Here is a 25,206-nt window from a genome sequence, read left to right on the forward strand (position 1 = left end):
GGATGCTTTTACACTCCCATCTTAACTTGAAAAAATTCTTCTAGTTATATTTGTACTCCTTTTGTAATAACAGTATTTTTTTTTTGAATTGGCATGAATAAAGTTGTAGAACTTTACTGTGAGTTACAAATAATGCCCACCTAGAGTCCTTTGGGAGTTGGGTGGCATATCAATCCAAATAACAAGCAAACAAACCAACAATACAATAATACTTGCTTTTGAAAAATTGCACATCATTCTCAGTTCTACTAGATCAGCAATCTTGCAAAGTAAAAGTTTCAGGAAGCTGATACATGAATTGCAACTGGCTGATCAATTGCCCTCAATGTGAAGTCCCTGTGAATCTACATTTAATTGGAGTGAAGCATGCAGGTTTCACTTATTGGCACATCACTGGAAAAGATCTTATGATGTGATGAATAATTAGTACAAATGCCAGCTGAATCAGTAATTGCTACAAAGAAGACAAATGTTGGAATTCATTAGGAGGGGATCTGAAAACATAACTCTTTATATATATCCTTACATGACTACAAGATGATGTAGTCATATGTGGAATACTGTATGAGAAAGATTAGAACCACATGAAATATGTGTGTATGTAGCACACTATTACTCAATTTTCCAAGATGTCATGATGGCCAACAACATAAACAGCTTTAAGTGGGGGCAGATGGTAAGAAAACATGGATGAGACCACCAGTAACATTCAGTAGTAGTAGTACATTCAGTAGTACATTCAGAATCAAAGTCAGTATACCTTTTGCAGGAGACGCGGAGTAACGACATGGACACAAGAGCTGGATTTAAAACTGGGTCATTTTATTTAACATAAATTTGCATAATTTATTAATTAAATTAGCATAACTAGCATAATTAACTATGACCCTAACAAGGACCCGCAGGGTCAAACAATTGCTTCCAGGGCGGAAAATGACGTAGAATAAACTTCCGGGGCAACTTATGGGCGTAGCTCCATGCTAATCCAGGTGAGGGACCCCTCCCTCACCTGAGACGTTGCCATGCACTTGCATGTGGGAGGTCCCGCCGGCTAACCCCTAGAAGGGGACTTAAATGGACGGGACCCAAATACAGGTTCCCCGCAACTGCTCAGGTCGCCAATACCACAAGCTTGGAGAGAACCTGTCAATCATCCCCAAAGATGCCCAATGGAGAACACGCAGTTGCTAAACCACCACCCAGTTTTCCGCCCCTAACCTGCCATGGAGCGGGGGTCAGATCTCTATCTTGGCCCCCCAACTCCCCCCTCTAACTGCACCAGCTCGCGCAGTGACCGCTGCAGGTCCTGTAAGAAGATGGTGTTCCCCGTTCTGACAGGTGAACACCGTCAGCCCGGTAAAGCCACGGCTGATCTATGGTGGTGTGGGGATGGGCCACTACAACCCCACCTAATTCCCCGACTACCTTACCCAGGGCCTTATTAACTCTCCGTCTAACCCGGTGAATGGCCCTAAGGGAAATGGCGTCCCTCCAAGTGACCCTCGGAAGGATCTCGGACCACACCACTTGCGTGGCGGGCCACACAGTGCGAAGCCTCCGTAGGTCCTCGCGAGCCTGGCAGATCAAGGGCAGACCTCCAAGCAGGCATAGGTCATTGCCACCTAATTGCAAGACCAGCCATCTAGGTGCAGCAATGGGATGCCGCCCTCCCAGTACAACCTGGGCGCAGCAATGCAATGCCACCCTCCCAGTGCCAACTGGGCGCAGCAATGCGATGCCGCCCTCCCAGTACCAACTGGGCGCAGCAATGGCATGCCACCCTCCCAGTACAACCTGGGTGCAGCAATGAGATGCCGCCCTCCCAGTACCAACTGGGCGCAGCAATGGGATGCTGCCCTCCCAGTACCACCTGGGTGCAGCAATGGGATGCCGCCCTCCCAGTACCATCTTGGTGCAGCAATGGGATGCCACCCTCCCAGTACCAACTGGGCGCAGCAATGGGATGCCGCCCTCCCAGTACCACCCGGGCGCAGCAATGAAATGCCGCCCTCCCAGTACCAACTGGGCGCAGCAATAGGATGCCGTCTTCCCAGCAATTGCGGCAGAAAAAAACTTCCCCACCACATGCCTCTTCTCCCCAGCCAGACGACATTGACCCATTAGCCCAATGACAGTCGGGTCCCCCCGGCGGCCCATTGTTGCTGAGCTGTCGGCCCCAATATCACACTGTGACCTCAAAGCAATGCCGTCGATCTCGTACTGGTGGGGCTAACTAGAAGAGGGCCAAAACAGGTAACCTAGCCTAAACCTTACCCCGGACCCATCAGCCGGCCGTTCGTACCCAAAAAACAGGCTGCTGACCGCCAGCGGCCGACTTCCCGAATCCTCCATATCGAGAAACCCTTAATTGCCGCACTAGTGGCAGTGCCGATACGGAACAATGTGTTCCATAGCCGGCGGGGTGCATGCCTAGCCTTGCCAGAATCCTGGACACTTAACACCCAGCTAAACTAAATCAGCGAACTGGAAGGCATGGAGCGACCTGTCAGCCTGCGAGGAGGCCATAGCCTTGCTGACCCGCAGAGCCTCAAAAAACAATGCAGAAGCCGCTGCCCTAAAGAGACGGGCCTCACACAGAGAGGCACACAGACTGTCCAAAGCTTGATTAATAAGCGACAGCTGCTGCACCGTCAGAGCCTGGCGACTATCTAGAGGGGTCCCCTGTCGCTCCCTCACCCAGCCTTCCAGCATCTTCCAAATGCGGAAGTCACCAGAAAGGTCCATAAACCCCCCCCCCCGCCTTATACATAAAGGCGAGACCAGCTAACATGGACGTAATTGTCCTAACTAAAAGGCCACGCTGCCTAAGCTGGACACAGAATTCCATCAGGTGATCCACTGGGGAGGCCAACTATGGGGGCAACCCTTATCCTGCCTGAAATCCCCAAACTCCTTACCTGCATGTCGGTAAGCACTCAGGGTGCCTGGAGCCACTAAGAGGGCCATAGCCCTGCAGGCCTCTTCTTTCACTGCTCGGGAGCCCGCCCAGGCTCCAAAGGTGGTTGGGAAAAGCCTCTGGTGATGCTCGGGCCAACGGGGCCAGGGTCCGAAACCTGGACAACTGACCACGAGAAAAGGCGTCAGCAATCCCGTTATCTAACCTGGGGACATGTCTAGCCAGAAAAAACATGGCGTTTAGGGACAAAGACCTGTGCACAAACTGGTGGACAAGCCGCATGACCCTGTCGCTGTTGGAGGACAGGGCATTCACAACTTGGACAACCGCCAAGTTGTCGCACCAAAAGTGCACAGTCTTGTCCCCAAACTGCTCCCCTCAAAGCTCTAAAACCACTACCAAGGGAAAGAGCTCTAAAAAGGTCAAGTCCTTAACCAGGGGAGAGGCCCTCCATTCCGGAGGCCAAGCAGACCAGCACCACTGGTCACCTAACACAACCCCGCAGCCACAAGTCCCCGCAGCATCTGAACACAACTGCAACTCAGCTTCCAAAGAAGCTCGTGCCTCCAAAATGACAAACCACTAAAGCGTTCTAAGAACTCCCGCCATACGCACAGGTCAGCCCTGACCCCGGCGCATAAGCGAGTACAATGATGGGGCAAATGGAGCCCCTTCAATGCACCATACAACCTTCTAGAAAAACCCCGGCCAGGAACAATAACCCGGCAGGCAAAATTAAGAATCCCCGCTAATTCTTGCAGCTGCCGAAGGGTGACCTTCCTGCAGCCCAAAACTAGATCGAGCTTACCCCGAATCTTGACTAATTTGTCCAGGGGCAATCTAGAAGATTGCTCCTCTGAGTCCAATTCAATACCAAGAAAGGTAATCTTGGTAGCAGGGCCCTCGGTCTTCTCGGGGGCTAAAGGCACCCCCAACTGAGCACAAAGGGCTTCGAAGTCCCGCATTAGAGCAAAGCATTGCTCTGAACGCGCAGGCCCTGCCATCAAGAAATCATCAAGGTAGTGAATGACCGAACCCAGACCACTGCACCTCCTGAGCGGCCACTCGAAAAAGGTGCTAAAGCTCTCAAAAAGAGAGCACGAGACAGAGCAACCCATAGGCAATGCTCTGTCCACATAAAAAAAACCCCACCCTCGAAGTGGAAGCCCAAGATCTCGAAGCCGCCTGGGTGTATGGGGAGGAGCTGGAATGCTGACTTAATGTCGCACTTACCCATAAGGGCTCCAACCCCACACTTCCTAACTATGGCCACAGCCGCATCAAAAGACGCGTACCGGACTGAACAGAGTTTGTCAGGAATGAAATCATCCACTGACTCCCCTTTTGAAAAAGACAAATGGTGAATCAACCCAAATTCACCACTCGCCTTTTTGGGGACCACCCCAAATGGGGACACCCTAATATTTGGGGAGGGCGGTTCCAGGAAGGGCCCCAGACCCCTGCCCTCAGCCACCTCCTTCTTTATCATAGCTCTAACTATGTCCTCATGTCCCACAACCTATCCCAGGTTGTCGGACCCGAAGGCTTTCCTAACCCCCATATAAGGGGTCATAAATCCCTCAGAGAATCCCTGCAGGAGAGCATCCGCTCTCGAGCGAGGGTGGTAGTTTTTTAACCAACCCTCAAGGACAGAAAGATTAATTGGGCTGGGCCCCTTTATCCTCAGCAGGCGGGAGCTGCTTAACCCCCCCACCCCAGACACCCCAGGCCCCAATGGAAAAGCTGTCCCAGGGGCCTGAGCAACCGTAGCCAGAGTCGGCGGGGACCGCACCTGGTTACAGGTGCCCGCCGGAATTCCTAACCAATCGGGGCTCCCCCCCGAGCCCCATCCTGACTCGCTCGAGCCAGAGCCGAAGGCCTAAACGCCCTCCCTGGCCTTACCACCGGCCGGTGGAACCAGACTCTTCCTTCTCTTAGGGGCCATCCAAACTTAGCAGTACCTTTGACTGTATGAATTTATCTACCAGTAGTAGAACTTCAATGTATTAATGTTATTGGTGGTTAATTTATTGTTGTATGTACTATTACATGTGTTTCTTGTTTAAACAAGGAGCCAGAGCCACAATGGCCTCGGCCCAACAATAAACTGGGGAACCCTGCCTAGGAAAGCAGGGAAGTAGCAGAGGGGCTGCTACCTACCAAAGGGGGAGCCTAAACTGACCCACGCCGCCCTCCTCGAACCTGAGGAGGAGCAGAGCCAGACGCTTCATGCCCCCCCCCTTTCGAAGGCCCCACCGGACAGACCTCAAGCGCCACCCCTCTCCTCCGGGCCCAAGGAGCGTTCTCCCCCTCGGTCCCGAGAAGGACTGGCCCCCCTATGCTGGCAGAGATTGTCCCGGGGCGGCCTTTCCTATGTAGCCAAGTCTCTAAGGGGGGAAGCGCATGAGTTTTCCAGGCAGATCAGAGCACCCAGGCATCCCGCTAAGTAGGTGGGTCACCTCTGGGACGACCTGTACCCACGCAAAAATTCTTCTCACATTATTAGTGAAGACTCGGGCGTCACCCTGAATCGTTATTTTCCTTACTCATCCGATTACCCCACACATACACACAAAGAGCCCTCCGCAGCATCCAGTGATCCCCCCGGTCCCAAGGGGATGAGATGCTAAGGGGGGCCTCCCACCGGACACCAGCCTGGCCCCACTGGCAGCAAACCGCAGGCCTCGGATGGGCTGGAGAGGGTCTTTCCACCGGACCCCAGCTGTTCGCAACAAGCCGCAGCCACCGCAAGCCTCCAACGAGGCTTCCAAAATGGCGGCCGTCACCATGCGGCCACCCAAAAAAAAAGGCTTCCAAGAGCAGACACCCAGCCGAGTGTCTGCTCGCAATGATGGTCCGGGCGAAAAGGCTGAGCCCGGGCCTGCCCGCCCTTTTATAGGGCTGGCAGGCACCGCCCGGACACGTCATTGATCAGGCCACCCTGACCTGATCATCGGCCGAAATCTCACGATCTCGCGAGATTTCGGCCAAGAAAACATGGTGACTACGCCATGTGTCCTGTGTCTGCCCGAGCCCTCCAGCAAAAGGCGCCGGTGAGTGGGGTCCACTGGCGCTATTAGAGCTGGCTCTTATAGAAAACAGGTATACTTTGCAAGGTTACTATATTTATGTCCTCTAGTTGGTCTTTCCAGAGACATCCGATTGACATTTATGAGGAGATGCTGGATCTGGAATACATTTGTACCATGTGTTCTTACTTCTTCCAAGATTGTAAACAATAAAGGGAATTGCTTCTCTCTGTATTTCAAAGTCTTTTGATCAGACCAAGGCAATCTATTGTTTACCAGTATTAAAGCAGTCTCCTTTAATTAAGCCTTAATGGCCTCATATTATCATTTATAGAAAAAAAATTCTGTGTAAGTTTGATTCTGAACTGGCATATATCTGTTTGATATTATTTTTCTGATTCTTAACCTAAACTGAATAGCTTTTTCTCTGGTCTTTCTGGTTTCTTCAAATGTGCTGCTAAGGATGAAAATACTCCTGTAAGCACACATAGGCTGGCTCTGACAATGTTAATAAAAATTGTGAAGTCTCTGGGCTGTGCATATGGCTGTGGAGAAGGTCACCGAGGACTCTCTGGAGATCGTCTGAGACATCAGGTATAAAACTGGAAAGTTGTTTCCAAATCTCTTCCCTTTTAAATCCATAATATTTTAATTCCATGGATTTTAATAGCTCTCCAGTAGTTAACTGTGGGACCTGTGCTTAGGGTACAGTGTTTGGTCATATACTAGCATACTGATTGTAATGGTTTTGGTAATAGAAAGATAGGTATGGGAAAATATTATAGCATTTAAAGCTTCAAATTAACCATGAATGTTTAGTGCCCAAGTGGTAATAGTTTTAGGTTGAAAGGATGCAACAAAATGGATGGATATAAAGATGAATATGATTAATGAGAATAAAGTGCAAGACCTGATGGGACGATGGGACAGGGTTAGAAGTTATATGGTTAGTAGAATTTGAGACCAAGGTATGAATAATCTGGAATCAATCTACAATTTGTAAATATTGACATGTTCTTGGTTTAAAATGCTATAAATAAGGCACACCCTCATTTTGGTGGAGGGGTCTGAATGATGTGCACTTTGTGTAGTGTAGTATATCTGTTATTATTATAAAAATTAATAAAATTTATTATAAAAAATAATGTGAATAGTATGTGAATAGGGCAAAAAAGAGGCCCTTTAGATCTAGGAGAAAAGGCCAGGTTATCAAGGGGAACCGACACCTCAAAGATAAGTGAGAATCCAGTACATTCTTATCAGAACAGGTCCTACCATAACATCTAAGTGAAACAAAAAACTTGCTTGTGTAGCTTCTAGTCATTAAAAATCTAGCAGTTTCACCTAAATTGCTTATCTTAACCTTGTTGCTAAGTAGCTGCTTACTATGCATTTGTTTTCTAAATTATAGTGCACATATATTAAATTTTAAATACTTGTATCTTACATATTATCCTGAAACCTTTATTCCTCTGGAAGCTTTGGGTCCAGTAAGTAACTATATCAATAAACATAGGAAGATAATTGTTTAAATCCTCTCTATTTTGTGCAGTTCATTGGATACTGTTTTTAATTACTCAGGAACTAAGGTTGAATTCACTGTGGTCCTCTGTAATTATTACCACCAGAAACTAAGTTTGGCGTTCTTAAAACCTTTCTTAACAGGCTCAGAACTGCCTTACAAAGTTATATAAACTGGATAAGATGCAGTTTCGTCAGACAATGAGAGATTATGTGAATAAAGATTCATTGAACAACGTGGTGGATTTTTTACATGCTTTGCTAGGATTTTGCATGGAGCCAGTTACTGACAGTAAGTATAGACTGTCAACCTTAGCAATCAGCTTTTCTGCAAATGTGTGCCTGAATATATTAATTTATATATGTGTAATGTGTGTTTAACTTTTTGTTTATTTTAATTGAATGAGACACGGGCACTTTGTCTTCACTCCTTTTTATACTGTCAGGCTCATTTTGGAGTACTCCCCTTTCCCAAGTTTCCAAAGTAACAAATCCCCCCTCTGGATGGAGAATACTATTGCAGATCAGGAATTGCTGAGTTCAGGTGTTACAAATGTACTGGTATATCTTACCATGTAGTTTATCTGTTTTATTTTGCAGACAGGGCTGGTTTTGGAAATAATTTTACCACCATGGACAACAAATCTACAGCCCAAAGCATTGAGGGCATTATTGTCAGTGCTATGTTCAAATCTCTAATCACTCGTTGTGCCTCTACTACGCATGAGCTCCATAGTCCTGAGAATCTGGTAAGATCAATTTTTCTTTTCACTCAGTTATGACAGGTTTTTAAGTACTAGCTTTTCTATTCTCAATATAAATTGTTGAATTATATCACCTTCTTTCAAAAAGGGGAAAGACAAAATATAAACTATATACATTTATTTTTTTAAATTAATAAATGAGAATTTTTGGAAAATGTCATATAGTTTAGTAGAACACGAGAGAACGCAAATTCCCTTTGAATTTGTATTTAATCATTAATTTGACTTGAAAAAGTCTTCACTGTGTTGTTCAAGGTGGCAATTCTTTGACCTTTCAAATTTTTCAGGCAGTGTCTATTAAATTTGTTGCTAAATTTTTCAGGCAGTTTCTATTAAATTTGTTGCTAAATTTTTCAGGCAGTTTCTATTAAATTTGTTGCTAAATTTTTCAGGCAGTTTCTATTAAATTTGTTGCTAAATTTATTTAATGGCAACAGAAGGTCTGAAAATTAGACTAATTTTCTTTAAGAAAACAGAAAAAGAGTGTTTGTAATGTTGGAAGCCTAACAAACTGTCTTCCCCCACCCCTGTCCCCCAAATGACATCCTGCTGGCTTCAGGGTCTATACTGTGACATCCGACAACTGGTACAGTTTATCAAGGAGGCTCATGGAAATGTTTTCAGAAGAGTAGCTCTTAGTGCTCTTTTGGACAGTGCAGAAAAGTTGATTCCCGGAAGAAAAACGGAAGAAAATACTGAACAAGAACACAAACCACCAGGGAGTAAAAAGTATGTATCTGGACTGGAAAACCTATTAAGATGCTTGAATACTGAAGTAAGGTCAGCCTTACCCAGTCTTGTCAGCTTTGGTTTTGGGGAGAAGAGGAATCATGCTAATACTATTTGCTCTAAAAATCCTTCCTTCCCCAAAGATTGTCTTAAATGTGCTTTAATTTTAATCAAAAGTATAGGATTAAAGCACAGTTAAGAACTGCATTCAGGTTACTCAGATGAAAAGCTGTTCTACAAAAATATTATTTTTATACAACATAGTAGAATAGGATACTGGATTAAGTAGATATTGCAGTCATTTATCTATGAAGAAGGATAATCTATTTCATATCACTATGGCACATACATACTCAGGTTATGGATCCATGTTCTCGGTCATGGCTGCAATTCTGCTTGTAGCTTCGCGTCAGATCTTGCGAGTTTTATATTTTGATAATGGAGGTGGGTGGAGAGGTGAGTGCTTCGAATGTGAGGGAAGGATGGGTTGGGGTTTAGGCAGGCAATGAAGCTGTGCCAGCTCTGATACTGAGTCGCACCAATATATCAGCACAAGGTCAGCCAAAAGGAATGTGGAGATGGTGATGGGGTTGTTTCCAAAACAACCTGAGAACTTCTAATAGGACATTGACTGATAACAGGGATTGGCCATGGGAAAAAAGGCAACTTAATTGCATTGTTATCAGACCAAACCAATAGATTCTGCCTTGCAAAAATCTGTAACCACTTTGTTCTTAGTAAAGTATACCCTTGGGGGTGGGATGTGCCAGGAGTCTTTCTTTGCTAACTAATCCAAGTGAAATGGATGACATTCTCATTGGTTTTTCTAATCAAACATGGAAGAAGTATTTTTATTTTCTAACAACTGTTTCATACACAACTTTTTCTGATTTAACCATTATCATGTGGAATTAGCCCTAATATACACAAGCTAATTCTATTTATTATCTGTCTCTGTCTATAGAGTCAGTATATCCACAAATACACACACATATAAGCATATATTCAATATATATATTCTTATATATACTAAGCTAGAGTCGAGATGCATTTACCTCTTTTTACCATATACAGTATCTGTCTATGTGGAGAGAAATTCCAATTTGATAGAACATACATTTTTTTAAAAAAGAATCTGTCTGAAAATTGTGGTTCCATATTTAGCCCCATATAATTACAATATAATTTAATGAGAAACGTGACTGCTGTTACCATTCACGATTGCTATATGAAGTACTGATGGGAGGAGGAGACCAAAATTTACCTCATCTTTCTGTTTTAGAAATACTTTTAACGTATTGTAGGGAAGCTAAACAGGAATAAATATAATAAGTTATTGTTCCTTTGACTAGTAGCTTTGTCCTTGTAGATCTGAAGTTGGAAGTGTTGTTATTGATAAAGGACAGCTGTCTTCTGCTCCTGATGAATGTCGTGGCTATATCTCTGGCCGACCAATACAAACTCCTGAGCAGTAAGTAAATTGATCAATAAATTGCATTTTAATCAATTTTAATCAACAAACAGATTACATACAGATTATATATGTAAAAAGCAAAAACAACACTGTTCAGTCTTGAATCAGCTGGTTTCCTCATTTTCAATATAAGCAATATAAAAGTTAGCTATTATAGCTGAGAAAATAAGGTTCACATAATAATTATATGGAAGTTGTTTCTCAACAACTCCTGCTGTCTGCACTACTGCCAGTACAGATTATTTTGTTTTCTACCTAGCCTTGGGCAAATATTCACCATCTCAACACCTTCCTTATTTACTACATAAAGATTATTACTTTATTAGAAATATTATATGCTACCCTCCTAGTGCTTTACTATCCTACTTTACAAGGGTCACAAACTCCAATTATTGATATTTTTTAGTATATCACTTTTATGATGATAAGTTTATGGCTTATTCTCTCTTCTAAAATGAGCCAAAGAACTTCCAGTGTCCAGGGCACAAGGTAAGATTAGAAGAGAGAAAGATGTTGCCCTATTCTTTTATTTTTTATTTATTTATTTTATTTCATCATAGTTATAGAATTTATTGGCCAAGTATGATTGGACACACAAGAAATTTGTTTTGGTGCATATGCTCTCAGCGTACATAGAAGAAAAAGATACATTTGTCAAGAATCGTTTTATTCGCTTGTCAAGAATTTTATCATTCTGATAAGTTTTACCATCCATGTAATTCCTTCACAGTGATGAACAAATGCAAGGAGCAGCCTTGGGCCGCAAGGATTTCTGGCGAAAAATGTTTAAATCTCAGAGTGCAGCTAGCGATACCAGCAGCCAGTCAGAGCCAGACACTTCCGAATGCACAACTGCACACTCAGGAATGACCACAGAGAGGCGCTCTCGTTCCCGCTCCAGACGGATCTCCCTGAGAAAGAAACTCAAACTCCCACTAGGTCATTCAATTATTTGTTAGCTGTTATGCCTTTTCTCCAGGGACACAAAGGGATTTATTTTCTTTTTTAATCCCATAACTTCAGCAATGAAAGTGACAGAGTTTGCCGCAAAGTAATCCAACCAGATTCCATAGTTGAGAGCAGACTTGAACATGGGTCTCCATTAATTCTCTCCACACAGGGATCCTTTTACATAACGATACTTTGTCATGCTGTTCTGTGTCTTTCAATTTTCCCCCATCTTCCTTTATATGACTCCAAATATTTTGTTTAGATGTTAGGAATTGAATCCTTAATACCAGTAAGGAAAGATGTAGATTATTCTGTACTGGTACAGTCAGAAAAATATTCACACCTATGCTTTCTGTACTACAGGGAACTGGCTGAAACGTTCATCAATTTCTGGTCTGGCAGATGGCGTAGAAGATCTTCTGGATATTAGCTCTGTGGATCGTCTCTCTTTCATCAGGCAGAGCTCCAGGGTAAATATCTACCCTTTCTACTATCACACTTTTTTTTAAATAAAAAGCTATACAATAAAGGAATGTACATGTTTATTTGTTTGTGTATCCATATCTATAACTTCAATATCTACCGTATTTTTCAGAGTATAAATCACACTTTAGTTTTAAGGGAGGAAAACAAGGAAAAGTCCTTTGCCTCCCAGTAGTTTGTTAAACAGCAAATAGCATAGATAATATACACTGTTTGCTATGTAATTCTGTGCTTGTGTGCCTGACCCATAGAAATAGCAAATAATTGGAGAAATGTACATTAAGGCAGTAAATTAATCCCAGAAAGTTTTCCTAAATATAATCACACTCCTCCCAATTATTTAAATAGATCTACTCAAACATGACTAAGTGAGGGTTTAACTCAGCTACCTTATCTTAATACTAAACAGGACACTGTTACATTTCAGATTATACTTTTATAGATCTTTAAAATTGATGTGGCTTTTTGGAAGTATTCTCTGCTATTTAAAAGAAGATAGACTACCGCTGGGCCTCTTCAGATCGAACATTTATTTTAAAAAGCTTCTTCATTTTGTTAAGTGAATAATAAATCAGTCTTTAAAAATAAGTCTAATAATTTGAACATTCTATAGGCATTTATAGTTATTGACTTACCTCCTTGCAGCAAAAAATCCAGCAATTTGCCTCCATGCAGCTTAAGTTTCACTTTCTTTTTTTTATTTTAAATTTTTATAAATTGTATTATTTTTAAAAAGATACGCAATGTATTTACAAAAATAAATTACAATATATATAATCACGATAACGATAGTAAAAACAAGCAAGCAAGTCAACAAAAGGAGACCAAAAACAAGACAAAACAAAAACAAAAAACATCATTTAAAAAGAGAAATACCGGTATCTTATTATTTCTCTCTTGACTAGCTTGATCTTGATTATTTCTTATCAAATTGTATGCAGTTATTTATATTGTTTAGCACACTTACATTTCATATTTGGTCTCATATAATTCTTTTATATTTCCTCTTCAATTTATTATTATTAAATACTTTAGACTATAATTAATTCATTACACCCTTGTTTGTTGGAATGTTCTTCTATACTAAATTACTCTTCTCTCACTCATTGTTATCTATACAGACTCTACCATCTCTACGAGTTCTTAAAGTTTATCATCTCTATACTATTTATTAAGTTTTCTTCCTTTTTATCTATACCATTTGTCCCAAATTTGATAATAGTCCATATCTTCTTTTTCTTTTATTCTCATTGTTAGCCTACTCATTTCTGCCACTTCAAATATTTTGTTTATCACTTGTAGGTTGGTGGGAACAGTTTCTTTCTTCCATGATTGTGCATAGCAAATCCTCGCCACAGTTGAGATATCGATTATCAAGTATTGCATGCCTGTGTATTTTTAGATCTATTATGCTCAATAGAAATATTTCAGCATTTAGTTCTACATTAAATTATATAATTTCTCTTAACCAACATTGATTTTTTTCCTGATATGTCCTGACCCTGTGACAAGTCCACCAACAAGTTTCACTTTCATTTTAGTACATGGGCTTGGGCAACTTCAATAAATCAGCTGAGAGTCGGGTGGCAGATAACCAGTGACTTGTACTAAGCAGCTCTGCTGCTGTTTGCTGCAAGGAGGTAAATTGCTAGCAGGTAGAGACCAAAGAATGAAGGTGCATGGGTTGGGCTACATTCAGTGTATAAGACACATCCATGTTTGCACCCTCTTTTGGGAGTAGAAAGGTGTGTCCTATCAGGGGTAGGCAGCAGGCAGGACGGGGTGGAACACAGTTCCACCAGTGGAAATTTATTTATTTATTGGATTTGTATGCTGCCCCTCTCCAAGGACTCAGGGCGGTTCACAACATAAATTAAGCTGTGTGCCCAACTCCAGCTGACCATCCCAACCTCCTTGGAAATTGGCAGGGAGACCAGCATCGGCAGGAGTTGCAGGGGGGGCATTTGTTCCCCCCTCTTTTCTCAACAGCTGATTGGCACCCATTCACCTAGCTACCCAGCCTGAGGCAGGAAGTGACCCAATAAGAAGAGCACGGGAAATGCGAAGCAAATTGTCACCTCAGAGAGCGACACCAATGAGGTTGTAAGTCGAGGACATAACAGTTCACTTGAACGATGATGATTGTTCAAGCCACTCCCATCTGGGCACATGGCTGGCAAGCCACTCCTACCCAGTCACATGACCACCAAGCCTCACCCACAAAATAAGCCACACCCACAGTGTGGCAGTAAACATTTTGGCTGCCCATTACTGGGTCCTATATGGTATATTTCTTTCTTCCTGGATTGAAATTGTCACTGCATATTGTTTCTAAATCTATGCATTCTTCCAAGTACAGTATTATCAATCTTAAAGAAATGACCTACAAGTGATAAACAAAATGACAAGCTTTTACTTTCATTTCTTGCTGCAGAGTCTCCTTTTGCATATACCTGTACATACGCACTCAACAATACAAGGAGAGCATAAGAATCGTTTCCAACTTTTATCATACTCTCGGTAGATCTGTACAATACATTTCAACAAAGGGAAGGGGGGTGGGAATAACTGAACCAACCAGCCAACTACAGACTTTCGTTTTTAACATACATACTGTATGTACAAACCTATTATTAAGTGGCTAACTGCAACAAAACAAAACAAATCATTGAGCCCCTGCCACCCCAATGCTATTTTAATTATCCTATAAAAGAGACTTGAAAAGGCCACAGACTAGGAAAGTCTAGAAAATAGAAAAGAATAATAGGTTGCTATATATCTGTGATGTTTGCATGCAAAAAAAAATTGGAGCTAAAAAAGATTGGAAAGGGAAAAATATATAGCCCAAATGATTATATCCTCCAGAATAATAGGGGCACAAATAACATATCTTCCCAATTTGTCAAGTCTAATTGGAGAATACTGTGGGCACAAATCAATTTTCTGCTTTTAAATACCAATTTAAAATATGCAAAAGCTTCAGGTTATTGAGCATCAGAGAGCATATCACCAGGGGAAAAACAAAGTTAACTGAAGTTAACTGGACTTCAGAGTTTTTGTGAAGGTTCTAGAGTTCTTAGAGTCTTAGAGTCTTCAGAGTCTTAGTGTAGGTTCTAGAGTTAAAAGAATTTGATACAAGAACAAATAATTTTAAAACAAAATTTCTCATCAAAACCAAACTAAGCTAAAGAAAATAACAAATGCGGAGAAAGAGGAGGGCTGAAAAAAGGAGAGTGGAACTACCATATCTAAAGTTTGTGCAGAAGGCTTTAACCATGGTAAAATGATTGAAATTGAGTTACATCTTCAGTTGCATTTCTCAAGCATTTTAATTTCCCACCATTATTCTCCACATTGCCAGCTTATTGTAAACTGCAAGGAACCTAAATATGAAAATATGGATTTGCAGGTTTTATTATTTATTAGTGCTAAGCTTTGCTTTACTAGAAGCTAAAACATTCTTCCTGAATGAGGATTTCTCTGAACAAGCAAAGTATTAAAGTAATTCAAAAAATAATGGAGCTCATAAAGTATTTCTACAAGCAGAGGAAATGAAGCCACTGACTTGCTTTCTTAGCCCACTGCTTATCTCTCTCTTCAGTGACTAGTTTTCTTTACAGGTCATGAGGCAGAAGAACAGATATATTAAGCACTAAGGAGAGAGGAGGGGGGGAGGATAAGGAAGGAAAGTTGTTTTGCTCCTGTTTCCTACTTATTTAATTGTGATTCCCTCTCTTTATAGAGATATGGGCTTTAAAATATTACAAATAGAATAGAATAGAATAGAATAGAATTTTATTGGCCAAGTTTGATTGGACACACAAGGAATTAGTCTTGGTGCATAAGCTTTCAGTGTACATAAAAGAAAAGATAAGTTCATCCAGAATCATAAGGTACAAGACTTAATGATAGTCCAGGTACAAATAAGCAATCAACTCATATTAGGAATCAGTCAATATAAATTGTAAGGATATAAGCACCAAAGTTACAGTCATGCAGTCGTTTGTGGGAGGAGATGAGAAGATTAATAGTAGTGCAGACTTAGTAAATAGTTTGACAGTATTGAGGGAATTATTTGTTTAGCAGAGTGATGGTGTTCAGGATTAAAGGAGAATATTAAGAAGAATATTTTAAAATGTTGTGTTTACCTCAGCAATGAAAACAATGAAATAATGCTTCTTTTAACATTTAGGTAAAATTTACTAGTGCGGTGAAGCTATCAGAAGGTGGGCCTGGAAGTGGCATGGAAAATGGGCGTGAAGAAGAGGAGAATTTCTTCAAGCGTCTTGGTAAATGGCGCACCTGCCGAAGACATCCACCCAGGCTTCATCACACAGAAGAAAAAGATGGTTAGAAATCAGGGTTCTGTTTCTTCAGTCCTTTTTAAAAACTTTTAACTTTTTCTTTTTTCCTTCTTTATTAAAAATTATTTTCTTTCTTTAATTCACCCTTTACCTTTAAAAACATATTTTCTGGACCCAATTTTGTTTTCTATGGCTTTATATATTTTGTAGCCACTACCTCTTTCATTTTTTCTTATGTCATTTTTTAATTTTCATTCCGTTCTAGCCAAGAAGGAAAAGCATATATGGGCTAATGCATTTAGATAAGGCAAAATTGACCAAATCCACCATTTTGGAAAATATGAAATTTGAACCAAACATAGTATGCTAATATTTCACTTAGCTCCTTGATGTGAAATGTTGGATGTGCCCACCAGCTTTTATTTCCATTATTGATCATCTACATTTTCAGTAAAATTCAGCACTGATGAAATGGAAAACCCTGTAAAAATGTGTTTTAATTATCTCTTTTCTTCTGTGTTTGCTTGTCTTGTGTCTTCATGCCATTTCTTGTAGAGATGCAGTCCTTCATTCTTAGCAAAATTATGAATGACATTGAGAACAATTATATGACAAATATGATTGATTACTTCGTTATTTTTAAGGAAACAAGTATTTGCCTCAAAACAAGGTTAGGTCTTAACTGCTTTCAAATATTTCAGATGTGCGTATGCAAGCTTCTTGTTACCAAAGAAACAACCTTGCACCTTGTTATTTTCCTGTTTGTGTATTGAAAATGGGACAAAGCATCCCAATGGATTTAGTTGTCTCTTTCACAGAACTTTACATGACCCAACATTACATATTGCTTATGCTTCATTAAACATGGAAGTGATGTCACTATCTCATTTAGTCATTGCTCCATCATAAAATGCCTTTCTATATAAAGAAAATGATGTTTCAGGTGAAGACATATGACTTATGATTATTGGTATATCTTAATATGTTAATTGAAATATTTGGGCTGTTTCTGATTGCAGCTTTTTCTAGGTATCATAAGTACCCAGTATAATAATTTACTTTCCCTACATAATTTAATAGCAAAGCCTAATGCTATTATAAGCAATGAGATTTGAATATCTTTGCAGTTTCAATGAAAAAAAATTAGGTGGTTTATAGGCAGGGAATGAATGCATATTATAATTCTTATCATAATTACTTTGTTAAAGTCAAATATGACTGCAGGATATGGTGTAACAGACCTCATATTTCAATTTGAGATATTATTTCAAATAGAAATATTTTTATTTTAACATTGAATATTTTACATTGTGCAAAATCTGTCAGCTTTTAACATGGACCAGCTTATCCAATAGTGATGAAAATACCACATTGTTGGGTTTTGATTATGTGACAGTATGTGACAATAGGAGCAAATGGATAGTTTTAGTTCACAACTCAATAGCATGCAATATAAAGATCTTACTGATGTGCCAAGGAATAACTTGTTTTAAAATAAAATGCATATATTATATAAATGTCCTTAGGTTAGGTTCAGCTCAGCATGGCAGAATATGAATATCCCCAGGACTTCAACATTGATTATAAAAATGCAATAATTGTATTTTTAGACTATAAGACATACTCCCACCCAAAAAAGTAGATGGAAATGTCTATGTATCTTATAGAGCAAATATTGTGGCTGGGGTTGGTGCAGTACCGATCAGGTGTTCTAAGCAGCGGGGATCTCTGCTACCTAACACCACCACCTGTTCACCGCTGCCCATTTACTGCTGATTGCAGCAAATGATCATCTGTGAACGGGCAGCAGCGAATGGGCCGCAGTGGCAACTGGGCTATGGTGAGTAGGTGGCAGCCAATGGGCCATAGCAAGCAGGCCATGGTGAACAGGCTGTGGCCATAGCGAATAGGTTGTGGCAAATAGACCATTGTAAACGTGTCGTGGAGTTGGCGAATGGGTCAAGGCAGTGAGGTCACTAGCCAGATAAGTACCGGATGGATGCTGAGAAACAGAGGCAAATTTTTTCTCTTGTTTTCCTCCTCTAAAGCTTATAGTTAGGAGCATCTTATATTCCAAAAATATGGTACTCTTACTCAATCTTACTCAAATGTTAGCTCATAAGTGCAATATTTATAATACAAAAAACTGGAAAAAACCAAGCAACCCCAGAAATGAATTGCCACATCATTCATTGAGTGAGTAACGGGTAGCACTGATAGAAATGGAACTGAAATCAAATTGGAAAAAAAAAAGAATGAAACTATCTGCTCTGATTCATTTTTTTGCTGAACTATGAGGGATGAAAAAGTCATTCCTAAATTACTGCCATTGTGGGTAATTGGTTGTCTTCTTCCTTTTAAGTAAAAAGACTGTAGGGGGAATATAAAGCTGACTGATTTCAGAGAGTCAGTCGAGAAAGTTAAGCTAGGAAACAGAGCTATAGCCAAAATTCAAGCTGTTTACCACAAAAGCTCAATTGATGTTCTGCTTTTTAAAATATGTGTTGCATGTAACTGTTGGTGCTTCCATTGCAATGCTATGGCTGCCATCTTGACTTTTGGGAACCTACCTTGGAGATAACCCTTGTTAAAGAAGTTTATTTGGAGAAAATTGAGGTGGAGTACCTAACAAATTTTCTGACAAATTTGAACTTGGATAACACAAGAGGGAGGGGAGGGGGGAAGCAGAGGTTAGGCTCCTCCCAGTTCGGACCAGTTCACCCAAACCAGTAGCGACTGGCTGGTGAAGTTACAATGACAGATCTGGTTCAGTTGGCGCCAGTCGGTGGGCGCCATCATGTTATATATATATATAGATATATATTACATGTTTTTTTTGCTGAATTTGAAAATTAAGGGAGACTAGGATAGATCTATTTCGGCCTTATTTTGGCCTCATCAGCTAGCCATACCCACTGGGACTTGAACCTGCAACCTTTGCCTTGTAAGGCAGATAATTATCCTCTAGGCTACAGTATCCAATCCCTTCAGCTCTGCACCAGGGAAGGGTTACATATTTTTGTGTTGAATCACCCTGGTGTATTGAAGGAACATCACAGCTCCTTATTTGCCTCTCGGCCCAACCCAGGGCCATTTCCAAGGCAGTTAATTTTATTGATAGCCGGCAATTCTATCTGTATGTGTCACATGTTTTTTTGCTGAATTTGAAAATTAAGGGAGACTAGGATAGATCTATTTCGGCCTTATTTTGGCCTCATCAGCTAGCCATACCTACTGGGACTTGAACCTGCAACCTTTGCCTTGTAAGGCAGAGAATTATCTTCTAGGCTACAGTATCCAATCCCTTCAGCTCTGCACCAGGGAAGGGTTACATATTTTTGTGTCGAATATGTATATGTATCACATGTTTTTGCTGAATTTTTAAAATTAAAATTAAGGGAGACTAGGATAGTGCTATTTCGGCCTTGTTCTGGCCTCATCAGCTAGCCATATCCTTACTGGGATTTGATCCTGGGGCTTCTGCCTTGTAAGGCAGAGAATTAATCTCTAGGCCACCAGATCTAATCCCTTCAGCTTGTTACCAGGGAGGGGCTATATGTTTTTTCTGTTGGATCACCCTGGTATATTGATGGAACGCCATAGCTCCTTTTTGCCTCTAGGCCCAATCCAAGGCCACTTGAAGCAGTTAATTTATTCATAGCCAACAAACTATGTTCTGTATGTATCACATCTTTTTGCTGAATTTTTAAAATTAAGGGAGACTAGGATAGCGCTATTTCGGCCTTGTTCTGGCCTCATCAGCTAGCCATACCCTTACTGGGATGGAATTAAGCCTACAGGTTACTTACTGGGATGGACTAGAGATTAATTCTCTGCCTTACAAGGCAGAAGCCCCAGGCATGATGGTATTGAATGCTGAACTAAAGTCTACAAAGAGGACTCTTGCATAGGTCTTTGGAGATTCAATATGTTGTAGGGTGTAGTGCAGAGCCATATTAACATCATAATCTCTTGATCCATTTGCTCTGTATGCAAATTGCAGGGGGTCTAACAGTGGATCCATGATGGTTTTCAAGTGAGACATCACTAGCCTTTCAAAGGTTTTCGTAATTACAAATGTTAGAGCAACTGGTCTGTAGTCATTCAGCTCCTTGGTGGTGGGCTTCTTTGGCACTGGGATGATAGTGGAGCCTTTGAAGCAAGAAGGAAAATAGCACATCTCTAGAGATTTGTTGAAGTTTTAGGTAAGGATGGGGGCCAATTGGTTAGCACAGACTTTTAAGCAAGGAGTTATTTTGTCTGGACCTGGTACTTTTCCCAGCTTCTGTTTGTGAAATAGATCTTGCACTTCCTTTGCACATTTGATAAAGTACTGAGGATGTAACCACCTGAAGATGTATCACAAGCATGACCTGAATAAAATGATAATGACATCGATACATAGTTCTCTTGAAAACTGCACTCAGGTTGTTGGATTAAAAAATGATGAGCTGCTGCAAAGATCAGTCCTCTACTGTTTATACTTATAAAGAAGCTTTTATTAGATGTGCAAATAATATAAAGTTGGAAGTAATTTACAATAAATCAGAGAATCTAGATAAGTAAGAGAAGGGGTAACAAATATGACCAGAAACTAGAAACTAAGCCACATGAAGAAAGATTGAAGATGTTGAGTATGTTTAACCTTGAAAAAAGATAATTGAGGAAGATATGATAGTATTCAGTGTTTTTAAATAGGGAACAGCTATCTGATTGGAATGCTTACATTTTGAATTGAATAGGAAGATTGCTTCTTCCACTTTTATGGCTGTATGAATCAGTTATAACATAGAAAACAAGACTTACCCAAGTTGAGTTCTTTTTATAGATTATAAATTTTGACTCATCACTGCACATGGGTATTAGCTTTTGTTAATATTTTTCTTTTTTGTTTTAGAAACATAGAAACATAGAAACATAGAAGACTGACGGCAGAAAAAGACCTCATGGTCCATCTAGTCTGCCCTTATACTATTTTCTGTATTTTATCTTAGGATGGATATATGTTTATCCCAGGCATGTTTAAATTCAGTTACTGTGGATTTATCTACCACATCTGCTGGAAGTTTGTTCCAAGGATCTACTACTCTTTCAGTAAAATAATATTTTCTCATGTTGCTTTTGATCTTTCCCCCAACTAACTTCAGATTGTGTCCCCTTGTTCTTGTGTTCACTTTCCTATTAAAAACACTTCCCTCCTGGACCTTATTTAACCCTTTAATATATTTAAATGTTTCGATCATGTCCCCCCTTTTCCTTCTGTCCTCCAGACTATACAGATTGAGTTCATGAAGTCTTTCCTGATACGTTTTATGCTTAAGACCTTCCACCATTCTTGTAACCCGTCTTTGGACCCGTTCAATTTTGTCAATATCTTTTTGTAGGTGAGGTCTCCAGAACTGAACACAGTATTCCAAATGTGGTCTCACCAGCATTCTATATAGTGGTATCATAATCTCCCTCTTCCTGCTTGTTATACCTCTAGCTATGCAGCCAAGCATCTTACTTGCTTTCCCTACCGCCTGACTGCACTGTTCACCCATTTTGAGACTGTCAGAAATCACTACCCCTAAATCCTTTTCTTTTGAAGTATTTGCCAACACTGAACTGCCAATACAATACTCAGATTGAGGATTCCTTTTCCCCAAGTGCATTATTTTACATTTGGAAACATTAAACTGCAGTTTCCATTGCTTAGACCATTTATCTAGTAAAGCTAAATCATTTACCATATTACAGACGCCTCCAGGAATATCAACCCTATTGCACACTTTAGAGTCATCGGCAAATAGGCAAACCTTCCCTACCAAACCTTCCCCTATGTCACTCACAAATATATTAAAAAGAATAGGACCCAGAACAGACCCTTGTGGCACACCGCTTGTGCCACAAGGGTCTGTTCTGGGTCCTATTCTTTTATATTCTATATTCTTTTATATGTGTGATTATTTGTTGTGACTTTGTCTTATTCTCTCATGCTTCCTGAGATGGATCTTTCTGTTTTAAAATGTTCTGACTAGTCAAAACACTGAATAAGTGTAAAGTTTTAGACAAAGTGAAGCTATTTTCTTAAGCATAAAATCATTTCTCTGTTATAATCAGAGGTGGGTTCTTACCGGGTCTAACTGGTTCTTTAGATCTGTTAATAATTTGGTGATGATGTCATGGAGCCAGTTCTGTCGGTGTCTCTGTGGGTGCTGCCATCTTGGATTTTGCTTCTACACATGCTCTGAAAGTAATTTTAAGGACCCAGAACCCACTCCTGATTATAATGATCAGTTACAATTGTGCCATACAGATATATTTATTAAATATGCAGGTCTTCTGTTTTTCCATAAAGGATCTTAAGTTTGGTACATGTCATTCCTCACTTTAACACCAGCCATGCAATCTACATTATCTTCAAATAATCATGACCATTCATACATCCATAGAATATGGGTTCAGGTTTCAAACTGACTCCTGACCTTAACATGCAACATCTTTGAGCATCCTCATAATACTTCTTGATAACCTGTGAACTTCCTGCACATTTAACAACACTTATCTCATTCAGTGCCCCAATGGTAGACTAATGTCCCAAGAGTAGATTAAGCATAATTCATTTGTGTAAAGTTTTAAAATCAGTATTTTCACTCACTGTGATGAACTTTGGTCCAATGCACCATTTCCTCTGCTACTAGGTGAGAGGAAAATCTGTCCTAAAGACTTAATGTTGTTTTTTGTAGTCATAGATACTCTGAATATATGCCTCTCTCATTCTGTCACACTTCATGCTTAATGACAATGCAGATCAATAGGAGACATTTGCTTCAGAATTGTCAGTAGACCTAATGAATGTTTAAACATCCATGGGGGCTTTTTCTTTTCCCTCTCTCCCACCCTCCCTTTTGGATTTTCATTTAAGGTTGCCAGACTTATGAAGATCAACTGGCTTCCAACCAAGAGGGAAACAAATGCAAGAACGTGGTGAATTTGGGAGCCATTCGGCAAGGCATGAAGCGGTTTCAATTTCTCTTAAACTGCTGTGACCCAGGAACAATCCCTGATGCTTCTATTCTTGCAGCTGCTCTTGATCTTGTAAGTGTCTATACACTTGTTTATGGGTTCTGCTTGTACTACTGAAGACTGGTTTGTGCTGGAGTATGGTAACTGCTGGGAGAAAGAAAACAACTAGAAAAGGATGGGAATACTAATGCTAAGCACAATGACTAATAAATTATTTTTATCCATCTGTAATTATGTCTTTCATTTTATTTGGATTTATGCTATGCTTAATGAAAACAATTATTTTTCTTATTCAAGCTCTCCTTGTCACAACTCCACTTACCAAACCTCTTCTTCAGTTATGTCATTTATAACTCTGACTACAGTAATTCCACAGAGTTCAGTTGAGGTTATCAATAATTAACACAAACCATAGCTATAAGTCTCAAGTTATTCTCTAGAAGGTAAAGGGATAGCAATTTGAGGAAGTCTTCACTATATTCTGCTTTATGAGATATTTAAAGTCTGGGATTTGTGGATCCAAGGGCTAAATAATCCCTATCCTGTATATATTGGAATCCAAAGAATCATTGTGCAAGCTACTTTTTGCTATTCTCTCATCTCATCCACCATTAATACTCCTCACCAATTGCTCATTTTATAGTGTTTGCCATTTAACTCAGTATTTTGATGTTTAAAACCTTTGATGTTGCATGATATATTTTTGTAAGTACATGTAATTCTACCTATGCAGACATGTTCCCAATCACTAGTCTCCTCAAATCAGTAGTTCATCAGGAATACTTTTTGACTTGTTTCTCAAATTCTGTTAGGATGTAGTTAGATTTAGTCTATTTGGAAAGACATTGGGAAAAATGAAGTATGAATTTTCTCTTTTGTACCCTCATTCCTCCTGACTCCTTTTATTGCCTTCTGTATAAAAACTCATATCTCAAGACATTACAGTAAATAGTATGGAGGAGGCTGTACTAGTAATATAGAGTAGAAATATAGACATGCTGGCATGTCACAGCCCTTCCCCATAAACAAAAAGGAAATCATTCTCTATCTCTCCTCAGCTACCCCAGCTCCATCTAGGCCATCTTGAATAGCAGCACTGGAAGCTGACCCTGAAGTTGAGGCCTAACATTAGTACTACCACTCAGAAAGCTCTCCTCAGAGTATTCTGGCAGACATTTTAATTAAGGCACCAGTCTAGAAAATAGGAGAAGGCAAATTCTAGCCCCACTTTAGGCATGAAAGCTAGCTGGCTGATCTTGGGCCAGTCACTATGTCTCAGCCCAACCCACCTCACAGGATGGGGTATTTGGGGAAAATAGGAGAAGTAAGGAATATTAGGTATGATATTCCATGCCTTATTTAGAAAGATAGGATAATGGATGGATGGATGGATGGATGGATGGATGGATGGATGGATGGATGGATGGATGAATATCTCCCTGAGGCACATAAACCTTGGGGAATGGCACAATGTTCCTGTGGCTCATCGCTCCCCAGGATCTGCTGCAGACCACTTATCTCCAGGCAGTCTGCTCTACCTATTGACAGGCCTCTGTTGCCTGGATCAAATGAGGCATTTGTTCTTGAAGGGAAATTGTGCAATTTCTGAAAATTACACAAAAGAATGCCCTGTTCTCATGCAATTTTCAGAGGCTCCAGAGATTATGCAAGAGCACATCCCACTCTCCTGCAGCCTTCACAACCTTAAAAATTCATGTGAGAATGAGGCATGCTTTCTAGAGTAATTGCCGGGTGGCGTGTCATCTTTGACACTTGTCATAGATACACCATATTTTCTGGATATTTGTGAATTCTCTAGACATTCAGTCCCCTGTTTTGAGGAAAGCACCTAGACCTTCCTACTTCTCTCTTTCTATGCCTTAAATTTCTTGTTGCCATTACATGTGGACAGCTATAAAAAAAGGCATGCCAGTATCCATAGAACAGTTTCCAGAAGATTCACAAGGAAACCATCTCCAAGTCTCCTGGTATGGAAACCTCCTACACACACACACACACACACGCA

General features: G+C 40.5%; 1 protein-coding gene and 1 non-coding gene across 2 annotated transcripts in view; one reads left to right on the forward strand and one right to left on the reverse strand.

Annotated features, from left to right (window-relative positions):
* UNC80 (unc-80 homolog, NALCN channel complex subunit) overlaps positions 1 to 25,206 on the forward strand; it is a 199,091-nt gene that overhangs the window by 53,844 nt on the left and 120,041 nt on the right. Inside the window, exons 14-22 of the mRNA XM_070737780.1 lie at positions 6,409 to 6,540; positions 7,612 to 7,759; positions 8,068 to 8,216; positions 8,791 to 8,960; positions 10,330 to 10,431; positions 11,165 to 11,373; positions 11,749 to 11,855; positions 16,061 to 16,157; positions 23,080 to 23,252. Of these exons, the coding sequence (XP_070593881.1) occupies positions 6,409 to 6,540; positions 7,612 to 7,759; positions 8,068 to 8,216; positions 8,791 to 8,960; positions 10,330 to 10,431; positions 11,165 to 11,373; positions 11,749 to 11,855; positions 16,061 to 16,157; positions 23,080 to 23,252 (1,287 nt within the window). The remainder of the gene's footprint in view (positions 1 to 6,408; positions 6,541 to 7,611; positions 7,760 to 8,067; positions 8,217 to 8,790; positions 8,961 to 10,329; positions 10,432 to 11,164; positions 11,374 to 11,748; positions 11,856 to 16,060; positions 16,158 to 23,079; positions 23,253 to 25,206) is intronic.
* On the reverse strand, positions 5,331 to 5,480 carry LOC139158252 (U12 minor spliceosomal RNA). Its single transcript, XR_011557644.1, has one exon. It is a non-coding gene; the product is annotated as a U12 minor spliceosomal RNA (small nuclear RNA).

Source organism: Erythrolamprus reginae, chromosome 1, assembly GCF_031021105.1.
Source record: "Erythrolamprus reginae isolate rEryReg1 chromosome 1, rEryReg1.hap1, whole genome shotgun sequence".
Classification (NCBI taxonomy): Eukaryota; Metazoa; Chordata; class Lepidosauria; order Squamata; family Dipsadidae; genus Erythrolamprus; species Erythrolamprus reginae.